The following is a 12,614-nucleotide window of genomic DNA, read 5'->3' on the forward strand; positions in this document are numbered from 1 at the left end:
GGCATAGGCGTGGCCAGCGTGTGACTCATCCGGCCTGTGGGCTGGGACATTCTACTCCCCCTCCCCTTCTGTTTCAACTGCCAGTTGCCTTATATTAACACGCTCTGATGCTACCGAGTTACACATTCTACATTAAGTTTCAGGCTTTAAGTGTCAATTTATCACGCCTGATCACATAGTTTCGTAGCGAAGCACAGGTGTCCAGCTAGTGAAGTATAATTTCTTAGTTAGGTTTTGATGTTTCAACATTTAAAGAGTGGTGTAATATAATTTCTTAACCTCTAGTAAGGTAAACAATTTTTACCCTAATAAACTAATTGGTATTATCTCTCCAAATGACCAGACTAATTAATCAGGCCTATTAAGAAGAAAACCTTTTATCCAAAGTTTCAGGTTACCTTAATGCTTTTGAATGCTATTACAGCAATCATTTATCAAAATTAACTTCTTTTTGTACAGCTTTTATGAATTTTTGTTCTCTCATTTCCAGAGAATGATAATCACATTGTAAGATGAATTTTTAAAAATGACAATTTACTTGCCTAGATAGGTACTTATATTTTATGGACATGATGTCAATTTTCTGTTCAAGCATTAGATGCTAGGATTGGAAGTTATATTCCATTTTCCATATTCCATTTTACCAATCCAAATGTAACTACATATTGTGTACTCCCACAAGTTCTTAAAACATTTAATAGGACAGCTTACTATGAGACTATGATAGTTATATTTTTTGGAAATATAATTAACTAAGTTGTGAAATGCAGTCTGCTATCTGAATTTTGTCACTGTAATGTTCAAATTAGATGGCTAAACTACTTAACAGAAGAAAAACATACACGAACTGTATTAATGATACATCTTCAAAATTAATAACCATGAAAATAATAGTAGGAAGTGAGGAAAAGGTTGATGGAGGGTGACCTAATAAAATTATGTGATAAGTAGACCAGCTTCCCAGAATTTGACGATAATGCTCAAACTATTTTTTCTTGTTACTTGTTAACATATGAATTAGATTTATTTCCCAAATAAAACTTATTCATCATATATTTTTAAAAAGTAGGACAGAATTGCATAAAGCAAGAGGGTGAATAGCTATTGGTTATCTATAAAAACAAATGCTACAGTAAGATAACTAAAGAAGTAAGATGCTCTACTGCAAAAGTTCTATGGTTCAAAGTATGTATTTGTATAATAAAGTATAAACAAGTTAAACTTGATATCATTGTAAATTACAAAGAAAGTATTTCTACCTACATTGGTGTTCATAGTTCTGCCTTCATCATCTTGCCATTTCTTGTATTTTAACAATAGAAAACACTTAGTAGTTAATAGTTAAGATATGGTTTATAGATTAAAGTTTAACATTGCAAATTTCATTAAATTTCTATTGTGTAGTTTACATTGAATACTTTTCCTTTCATTTATTGGGGAAAAAATATAATAGTAAATTTTAAGCAACATAGTCTTACCATTAACAATTCCCACTGTAACCCTTTTCATCAAAATCTTCATTTCTATTTAGTCTTTCCAAAATCTATTGCCTTGTATTTGAGTTTGTCAGGGATGATATCATCAACTTTGGATAGCAAAATCTCTTTTATTGTTCATCTTCCAAATCATGGACCACAGCCACACAACAGAGGTTGTTGCCTTACTCTTTTTAAAATTTTCCTTAATATGAAATAGGGGTCAGAAAAAAATATTTAGTTTGCCTGGATTATTTTTAAATCTTATCTCCTCAATGTGTGATTTCTGATACAATGCCAATGTATTATATTGTACCTGAAAACATTCTGATATAAGGAAATACATTCAGGCTTTAGGAGATAAATGATGGATAGAAGGAAGGAAGGAAGGAAGGAAGGAAGGAAGGAAGGAAGGAAGGAAGGAAGGAAGGAAACATAGTTCATTGTTTGAGAACCAGCTTGAACTGGTTGAAGTAAAATGTACGTAGTTAAAACAAATAGAATGGCAATAACTGTTTTAATAAAATTCCTAGCTGTGCAGGAAAAGCAAATTTAATGGAAAATTTTCCTTGAAGTTCTTGAAAGGAAAAAAAAAAATCAGAAAAAAATCTTATATATTGTTGACCAAACAATTGTCTCTTTCAGAGTTTATTGCAATTAAAAATGCAATTCTAACCATTATTAATATAAAGACAATATACTGTTCAACAGCACAAAAGATTTATTGAAAGTCAGTGTAGAAAGTTAGTCAGTGCAATTGGACGTCTTCCCAAACAGAGAGAAAATAGTTGTAAATTCAAGTTAGAGGTGTTTGACAGGTATTCAGAAAAAAAAAACCAGTTCAGAAGTAAATGTAATAAAAAGAGATACTTAGGCTTAAGTCCAGTATAGGAAGTTCTAATTGGTAACACAACATTATAGACTACTGGCATATATCCATTTGAGCATATAAAGATTTATAATCCACTATATTTATTTTCAGGAACCATTTCTGAGGAAAATTGCTCTACACTCAAATTCTTGGCAAATTAATATTTTAGAACACATCCTCTACCAGTTAGAAAGCACCCCAGTGGGACAGACTCTACACTGTAAAGTCTGCTGCCTCTTAGCAAGTTGTCAGTTTGGAAAATTTTGGCTTTTAAATTAGTACCCAATATGTCTAATTTTTTAAAAAACCTTGCTATGACTTCAATGAGATAAAATATCTAGCCTGTTAGCTCTCCACATACAACTTAAGCAGACCTTATTACTTTACTTCAAAATATATGCCTCCTTCTCAGATAAATGACTTATTTTCACCACAGAATAGGGTCTTAAACTACTGTATGTAAACAAGGAACAAATCTCATACTTATTGTATTTTTCGGAGTATAAGACGCACCGGAATATAAGACGCACCGGAGTATAAGACACACCTTAGTTTTTGGGGAGGAAAATAAGAAAAAAGCTGATTGGCAGGTGGATCGGTCTCCTGGAATACCCCCAATCAGCTGTTCCCAAAGCTGAATTTTAGCAACAGGTTCCTTGGTTGTGAGCTCTGTGCCTTGCTTTTTCAGAAAAAACCTTTTCCTGCCTCTGAAAGCCTCCAAAACAGAGTTTCAGAAAAAAAAGTCTCTGAAGCTCTGTTAGGGGGCTTTTTTTACTGAAGCTCTGTTTGGGGGCTTCTTTTCTGAAGCTTCGTTCCTGATGCTTTTTTCTGCCTCTGAAACCTCCATTTGAGAAGCTGGGCGGGTCTACATTCGGAGTATAAGACGCACCCAGATTTTCACTCTCTTTTTGGGGGGAAAAAGATGTGTCTTATACTCCGAAAAATACGGTACTAGTGGTGATATTATCTAGTCTCTTAATGAAACATCTGCAAGCAAACAACCAAGCTGAGAGAGCACCAAGGACTCCACAGAATAGACTTTGTAGTTCAGTGCCATCCTTCATCCTCCTTGAAACTTGAAAATCTCTTCTGACTTTCCATTTTTTTGTTGTTCTGAATTTCTTCACGCTGTTGAACCAATTGCAGCAATATTCATATCCGTCTATGACATCTTATTCTTGGGAACATTGAAAGTTGTGGGCTGGTTGCTTCATTCTTGAATTAGATTTTTGGTATTGATGACATGTTTGGAGGTTAGGGATTATGCAATAATTGTGGGACTATTATGATTCTTAATTAAGATTGAAAGAACTGTTTTTGGATTCAGACCAATTCACCATAACATTTCTTCATCTTTCTTGTGGTTTCAGAATACTGTTGATAGATTAATGAAAGAGAAGATGCCCAAGAAAGTTGGAAGATGGTGGTTTTCTTGGAGGCGAAAAGAGGTACATATATTGCAATATAGAAAGGAAACATCCCTCTATGATCTCCAGAACAAAATGTTGCAGTTGAAATGGACTTCTGTCAGGTGTACTTAGCCCTAGTCAAATTAGGTACTAACACATCTCTCCTTTTATAGAGATTCGGCCAAATCTACGATCTTTGTATCCAATTTTTGTAGCAGAGATGAGTTCCTTAATTTAATGAAACCTTCTGTAACATGGTAGGTTTCCCATTCTGACTGGGAAATCTGGGATGTGTGATCCCAATTTATCTAGGTGACATCAAATGGGAGAAAGATGATTTACTGCTTGAATAGGTATTTAAGGAACATCAATTGAAGGTATTTTTATGTATCTGTAGCATGAAATCAGTGCCAGGAAGTCCAACAAAGAAGGCAAGAATCAGGAGGACGTTTCTCTTCAGAGGTAAGTTGTGACTTATTGATATTGTATTGAATTTGGCATATCTAAGGGCATGTCTGTATTTTCAATAAATAACTATAGTGGAGATTTAATAGTTTTGATTGAAATGTCTTAACTCAGCATGACAAATAATATTTATTAGTACAAATCCACATTTAAAACTTACCTGAACAATTTGGAATAAATAATTAGTCCTCTTTCCCCTCTCATCCCATTCCTTGACCAGAATTTTATTTGAAATGCTATATTGGTTGTTTTTATTTAATTTCAGCTGCCATTTATGTTGTTTGTTGATTTTTCTATTCTGTTTTTAAGCTAGCACTTGTTAGCAACCAAGAATTATGTATCTGAGATGGGCAGCCTACAAATTAAAATGAGTTGATTCAAAAGGACCTTGTAGCACTTTTTCAGGATAATACATTTTATTAAAAGGTATATAAACTTTTGAGACTGCAGCTCGGTTCATCAGGCCCAAATGCAAGTTTTTCATAAAAGCCTTGGAAAACCTCAGAGAGGACATTTTGGGATTTAAGTTCAATTATCTGTTTTTAGATCTTTGTAACGTAGAATCTCTTTCAAATCTCTTTCAATATGTCAGTCCTCAAGAATTAACAGGCTTCCAGGGAAGAAATAGTGAGTAGCAAACAAACCAGTTCCTTATAATTCCTCTCCAGACAAAGGGAGGACTTGAGATCATCCACAAGTGCTCCATGCAATTGCTTCTCATGGTGAGGCCACAAGATGTGGTCTCCAGTGGGTTTAGAGCTCTAGGAGATAAGGGAATAGCCATCTTGCGCAAACTGCAGTTGGTGCCTTTAAAAGGACACTGCATTTGCATACTTTCTTTACTAATAACTTTTGGAAATTGTTAAGTATTTTTCAGCTGTTAGGAACCTTTGGATCAACAGGTTTTACAGTACCATATGAGTTTCCTTCTATCCTTTACCAAAAAAAAAAAAAGCAAGCTTAAGGACTTAAATAATCATTTGGAATAAACAGCCAAAGTTTGATTACAACTTTGATTTTGGAAAGTTATAAGTAGACTAAGCCTCCAGATGGATTTGAAGTAAGATTTTGGAGTTAATTATAAGAATTGTTCCCATTAGAAAATGTTTTTGTTTTAAATTCTCATAAAAATGATAGTATGAGATTTTGAAGGTTGGATACTAGAGGGAACTAGAAGGAACTAAAGATTATATTTAAAGAAGAAAAAAAAATGACTTCCTAATACACAGTGAAGCAAAATATTTAACATTGGACATACCGAAGGATATTTTTGAACAATGGACCCAGAAGTTAATTTTAAAGTCTGCTTCTATATACCGTCTTTCCCTGAAAATAAGACCTATCCAGAAAATAAGCCCTAGCGTGTTTTTTAATGCATGCACCTCATTATAAGCCTTAACCCCAAAATAAGCCCTAAAGAACCCATGCAGCCTGCCACCCGCCCATTCTGTCTGGTTGCTCAAGGTGCAGTGGCCATGAGGTGACGTCGGGTGGTGGAGCTGTCTCATACACCCCGCACTGGCTTACCTCAAGGCCCCTGCAACCAGGCCATCCATGCCCTGATACCTGCCTTGCAGCAGCAGCAACCATGTTGTTGTGGCCTGTAAACTGCTGGCCCCTCCAGCAGCTGAATCAGATGTGGAGGAGGCATGGGAGTCAGGACTAGTGTCAAGGCAATCTGAGAGCTCCAAGGGGGAAGAAGGAATGGAGCTGTCAGAGATAGAGACAGAAGCGGAGCCTGGGCCATCCATCAGCCCCCATCCATCAGATGGAGAGGCCACAGCTCCCAGGTCTGGAGGTGGCTGATGAAGAGGAGGAACAGCTGGGTCCAGTGCCTGATGCACGGATGCGCAGAAGGCAGAGGAGAGCAGTGGGAATCTATGGGCCAATCCTTGGGATGGAAGAGCCACCACTGCTAGCTAAGCCCCACCCTGGCTCTGGGAATAAAAGGCAGGGGGCAGAGAAGAATCAGTGTGGTAGACAGCTATTCATCTTTCTTGGTCAGCCACTGACTTCTGAATCCTGTCTGGGACTTATCAGACTCCTTCCTTTGAATCGGCAGTGCTGAGAGTTGGGCGTGCCTTCTGAGTGTGTGTGTGTGTGTGTGTGTGTGTGTCTGCTGCTGCTCAGTACTTCTTGTATAAGCATGGAGAGAGAGAGACTCCTGGTGTGTGGGGCCATTTCATGGGGAAAGGGAGTGAGCTCTGCTTTCCATAGGCACTGAAAGACTTGTTAGCCTGCTGTGTGAGAGTGAAAGACTTTTTGCCAGGGTTGCTGGCACTCCTAATAAAGGGAACATTTAATTAACTACAGAGGGTTTGTCGTGTTTGGGAGCTGGATCAGAACATAAGTGCAGCAGGAGCCCAAGTGGCCACAGGTCCACTTCTCCTGTACATGGGGGGGGGGGGGGGGGAAAGACAGACCTTGAAAATAAGCCCTAGTGCTTATTTTGGGACCCAAAAGAAAATAAGACCCAGTCTTATTTTCAGGGAAACATGGGTATTTCAAAGATGTTATGGGAAAAAAAAACAAATTTAACCAGACAAGACTGAGACTGATCTGAAAGTGGATTTAAAAATGACAAGCTACAAGATTTAGATGGAAAAAGATGCTACACTGAACATACAAAAGAAATTGGCAGATATCTGAATTTGTCATAAATGGCAAACCAGCAGAGTAACCTGGATAATTTTTCTATATTGGATTTACAAAGGAGAGTTGTTAAAATTTGAAGAGTTTTGTGAGAAGGGAAAAATATGAAAAGAAATCAAGTTCTACAACATGATTTAAAAGGACTAATGTTCAAGATTATTAGAAGTAAGAGGAAGAAATACAAAGTTGGTTTATTTGATCAAAGTTAAAATAGAGATGTTGCTATCTCTAATCTAACCATTAAGTTTGGCCGTAACGGAATTTTTCTGACATTTGGACTGAAATGACAATGTTTAATGGATTTCTTTATAGATAAATGGGAAATGGGAAGAATATTGTATGTTAAGAGTTTATTGTACATTAAGAGAATGTTTACTTTGGTGTCCAGACCAGTCCAGACCAGTCTATTGATTTCTGTCCCTCCCTGTTAGACCTGCTAGTCTTTGGTCTTTGGAATATTAGAGTTGTCATGGAACTATGTCATATTTTGCATTGAATGACCTAAAGATGTTTGGATGAGGTAGTTTAGTGGTAAAATAAAGATATTTGGCAAGAAATCAATTATGGTAACTTAGGTGATAACCTTTATTCCTTTAAAAATCATAGGTACTGTATAAGGATTTATTTCCTCAATGAGTATTATTTCACACAATGGGACTTGATCAGGGGTGAAATCTAGCAGGTTCTGACAGGTTCTGGAGAACCAGTAGCAGAAATTTTGAGCAGTTCGGAGAACCAGCAGTGGGAAATTTGTGTAGTTAGGAGAACCAGCAAATATCACCTCTGGCTGGCCCCAGAGTGGGGTGGGAATGAAGATTTTGCACTATCCTTTCCCTGCCATGCCCACCAAGCCACGCCCACCAAGCCACACCATGCCCACCAAGCCATGCCCACAGAACCGGTAGTAAAAAAATTTGGATTTCACCACTGGACTTGACCCATATTTCTTGGCCATTACCCTCTTTTATGTTGACAATTTATTTTGAACCATAGGAGACAAAATGATTCCTCCAGTGATGAAGATGCTGTATCCTCCCATCAAGGAGACAGATCCATACCAGATGCTATTACACAGAAATTTCTCCCAACCTACAAGAAGTCCTTAAGACTCTCCTCTGATGAAATTGTATGTAGCTTTGAATTTTCTTTTCTTTATATTCCTGTTTGATTCAGAAGAGAACTTTCTGTTCAGAGAGGGGCTGCCAAAGCACACTATCTAATTGGCATTCCTCTTAGGTGGACTTCACAGTTACTGTTCAAACTTCTCAGTTATGAGTTGCATGTTGGAAAAAAACCCCCCAGAGTTTGGCCCTTAAAGTTAAGAAATGTTGCAGCAAACTGGGCATTTGGAAGTGTAGTTTAAAATATGAGTAGGTGATGAAATTTTGTGGGCCAAGTTTTTTCTCTGTTAACTGATCATCAGTAATTATTTTCCAAAGTGGTATACAGTAGTATTATTTATTTATTCATAAAATGTACATTTCTTTTTTGATCCAAGAGCCTAAAAGTAACTCTTTCTTCCAATTTTTCTCCATTCCTGGAAGATGCTTAACTGGAGAGAAAGTGACTGACCCAAAGTCAAGTCACCAATGAGCTTCCATGACTGAATCTCCCTAGTTTTGCTCTAACTACTACATCATATCAGTTCTCCAGTAGGTAAAACATTGAACTGAGATGACCGAAATCCAGGTGCAAGTCCTCAATCAATTATGGAGCTCATGGGGGACCTCTGCACTTTCTCTTAACCTAATGTAGCACACCATTGCATCATGCAGATAAAATAAATGATGGCTCCATGTAAGTCAGTTTGAGATCTTAAAGGATGGGGAGAATATTAGTGAAGTAAAGACTAAAATAATTTAGGCGTCCACAATTTGGGGCCATATCTGAATGGCAAGTTTGACCATAACCTCCAAAATAAGAAGCAAGACCAAATCTGAATTTGCTTTAAATGGAATTAAAAGTAATACTTCAATATGAAAAGTCAATATTGGTTTTGTAATACTCTGAAGGCCATTCAGTGCTTTGGAAATAGGACATGAGTACTGCAATACTTAGATTTGGAAGTGGTTATACAGCTCTACTTTTTTAAAAAGTCAGATTAAAAGAAATATCTCTTTCTATTTTGAAATTCACAGTTTATTAAGAAGAGATAATATATAACAAAGTCTTTCTCAAGATGAACCATTTTGTTTAATTCATTTTCAGTGAAAAGTAGATAGTCACTAGGGGCATGACCAAATATGAGCATCAATTCCTTTTGTTCTTTTTATATGAGCATCAATTTCAATTGAGAATTATTCTAATATGCATTTAATACTTTAACATCAAGATATTTTAAAATCCTAATTTCAATTAAATTGTGACTTTGTAAATTAAATAATTTTTGAGCCACAAAGAAGACTCTTTGGTGTAGTAGCTTCACTTTTCCAAATAGTTTAAAGGATTTGCAAAGATTTGAGAGAAGCAAATTTGCGATGGACAGATGAGTTGCTATATTATGTCTGATTGCTTGGAGAGCGAAGAAAGAAGAATGACGTTATCCTTGTGTTCACATTTATTTGAAAGCAAACATTACTGAATTCTGTGGCACCTCTAAATTAGATGTATAACTAACAAAACAGCTCTGAGAAATTCCATGTTCTAAATAAAGAGATTGTAATTGCCTCTTTTTTCTCTTCTTTTGCTGTAGAAAAAGCTGAACCTGAGGGATGGCCCCAATGAGGTTGTGTTCAGTGTGACCACTCAGTACCAGGGCACATGTCGTTGTGAAGCTAACATTTACTTATGGAATTGGTATGACAAGGTGGTGATCTCTGATATTGACGGTACCATCACCAGGTAGATTCCCACTGGCAATGCTTCCTATAATGCTTCCTGACTGTGGGCTCTTCCATGCCACCATTATTTCCTCTTACCATTTCCTCAAAGGGGTTTAAAATTGATCTGTAGTTGTCTATATTTTTGCCAGCCTTGCAAGCTTGTAGAGAATGTGCAGAAATCTCTCGGAGTCCACTAGTTACTTAATCTATGATCTAACTGAACTTCAGATCCCCCAACTTCACAGTTTACAAAAGACACGTGAATGATTGTTTTCAGGGAAAGCTTTCTAGCTATAACACATGTTTTCCTTGAGTGTTTAACAATTGCTTTATGATGGTGAAAGAATAGCCTGCTAGTAGTACTAGTGCTAGTACTAGCCTACTAGTAGTACTAGTACTAGCCTACTAGTACTAGCCTACTAGTACTAGTACTACTAGTACTACTAGTACTAGTACTACTAGTACTACTAGTAGGTAGTAGTACTACCTACTACTCAGAAAAAAACCGAGTATTTTTTCCAGTAACTGTAAATGTGTTTGCAAGTTATTGTAATTGCTAGAATGGGAGAAAGGAGTAGATACATCTCACCTATGCCTACAGAAGAACAACAAGAAGAGGATGCTGAAAATCTCAGCCAGTGTTGCTTATACTTGACAACTTTAATATGTAGACTTGCTAGCTGGGAAATTCTGGAAGTTGAAGTCCATACAACTTAAAGTTGTTAAGGTTGAGAATTGCTGCTCTAGGCAGTGGAAGGAGAGAGGTAGCAATAGATGTCATGAATGCTCCTGGGACATGGCAAGGATTGCAGAGAAAATTAGATTGGCATAGGAATTTATGCAAGCTAAACAAAATCAAAAACAAAATCTAAGGGTCAACCTGTTTTAACTCAAAATACATAGCTTATATCAGGGGTGAAATCCAGCAGGTTCTGACAGGTTCTGGAGAACTGGTAGTGGAAATTTTGAGCAGGTCAGAGAAAATGGCAAATATAACCTCTGGCTGGCCCCAGAGTGGGGTGGGAATGGAGATTTTGCAATATCCTTCCCCCAGGACTGGGGAGGGAATGGGGATTTTGCAGTATCCTTCCCCTGGAGTGGGGTGGGAATGGAGATTTTGCAGTATCCTTCCCCTGCCACGCCCACCACGCCACGCCCACAGAACCGGTAGTAAAGAAATTTGGATTTCACCACTGGCTTATATGGACTAAACATGTTCTGTGGCTTCAGTGATCATTCTGGGGAAAAATAGAAACAAGCTGGCTTGCTTAAGCTCTTAGAGGGCTGAAACCAAAACCAAAAACACCCCTATTAGAATAGGTGGTCTTGAAACATGTCTCTGCATGTCCAGTTATGAACATTCTGCTATCTCTGTTGCTTTACTTATAGGACAATTTGCAGTTACATTGTGCAGAGTTCATCATATATATCCTTTTTCCCCTCATCAGGTCTGATGCTTTAGGGCATATCTTGCCACATCTTGGGAAAGACTGGACTCATCAAGGCATCGCTAAGCTCTTCCATAAAATCCATCTGTAAGTATTGGTAGTTCAGAGATATGAAGATAAAAGTCCATGTGCAACAATAGGTCTATTAACTTGTCAATTGGCTTAAACTTTTAGATCCTAATTCCCTGTTCCAAGGCAGGTCAAGCTAGCTGTCATTTAGTTATTCATATGCCAGCAAGCAAAATATTTTTAGATAGGCTATTGTTATATAAACTGACCAGTGGTGGGATTCAAATAATTTAACAACCGGTTCTCTGCCCTAATGACCAGCTGGGTAGGTGTGGCTCGGTGGTCATGTGACCGTGTGGGCATGGCCAACTCAATGTCATTCACGTCGATTGGGGCTTCGCCTTAGCTGTTACAATGTAATAAGGGTTAATCAGAGAGGCAGTTTCTGTAAGCAGGGCAATAAAGATTAGGCTAGAAACAACACCAGAATATTTCCTTCCTGCCTTCCTTAGGGGTTAGCCCTGTAAAGTGGAAAAAAAACAGATTTCTTCCAACAACCGGTTCTCTGAACTGCTTAAAAAGTTAACAACCAGTTCTCCCGAATTGGTGCGAACTGGCTGAATCCCACCACTGAAGTTGACTGATGACTTGTGATGCATATCTGATGAACATTGAAATATTTTTTTTCTTTTGCTGTTTTTGAAACTTTAACATTATTTAAAGTTAAAAGAATCTTCTTGCATACTAGCCATTGAAAATCCTGCATCTGCCTGCCTTAATCAGTTATGTACTCTAAGTCTGAGTTCCCCAATCTTTCTGGCTTTGCAGACCAGTGGGGGGGGGGGAATTTGTTCCATGTGAGTGGCCAACAAGCAAGCGCAGCTCCATTTGTGCAAGCGGCTAGCACACACGCCCACCACTCATGCAAATGGAGCCCACGTGCACATGCTCGCCTGCTGCTCGCGCAAGAGGATTATTAAAATCTATTAAAAATGCCTTCAACAACAGCATTTGTTGCTATTCAATTATTTAGAAAGCATTGTCCTTAAGATATTGCTTTTGGTATCAACTACATGATTAAAACAATTAGCCAAATTGCAACATTTTGTTGATTTGAGCAAATCCCCCCAAAAGCAAAGTAGGGTTGGGCCTGCTTAGTACTTGGTTGGGATGCCAACAGGAAATCCCAGGGCTAGATTAGACTGGGAAATTGACAAAAAAAAAGATGATTATGACAATCCATTTCTATACAGCTTCAAGCTATATGTCCAAAAATTCTCCAGGAGTTGAGTTTAACTTGCAGGAGACTTTGCCTGTATAACCAATATACATAGAATATTGTCTTCATAGTAATTTATTCACCTTATTTGCCTATAGTGACATTGTGGTGGGAAATCAAATTTGATTGGCAACATTATATCTATTATAGGATCCCAGATTTATTGGGATTTTGCAAGGAGAAG

At 37.5% G+C, this 12,614-nt stretch overlaps 1 protein-coding gene across 1 annotated transcript in view; it reads left to right on the forward strand.

Annotated features, from left to right (window-relative positions):
* Positions 1-12,614, forward strand: part of LPIN3 (lipin 3) — a 64,280-nt gene that overhangs the window by 47,005 nt on the left and 4,661 nt on the right. Inside the window, exons 12-16 of the mRNA XM_070939980.1 lie at positions 3,717-3,794; positions 4,153-4,217; positions 7,866-7,998; positions 9,565-9,713; positions 11,143-11,229. Coding sequence (XP_070796081.1) covers positions 3,717-3,794; positions 4,153-4,217; positions 7,866-7,998; positions 9,565-9,713; positions 11,143-11,229 — 512 coding nt within the window. The remainder of the gene's footprint in view (positions 1-3,716; positions 3,795-4,152; positions 4,218-7,865; positions 7,999-9,564; positions 9,714-11,142; positions 11,230-12,614) is intronic.

Source organism: Pituophis catenifer, unplaced genomic scaffold (assembly GCF_029215685.1).
Source record: "Pituophis catenifer annectens isolate HBS135680 unplaced genomic scaffold, rPitCat1.0.hap2 SCAF_3, whole genome shotgun sequence".
NCBI classification, from domain to species: Eukaryota; Metazoa; Chordata; class Lepidosauria; order Squamata; family Colubridae; genus Pituophis; species Pituophis catenifer.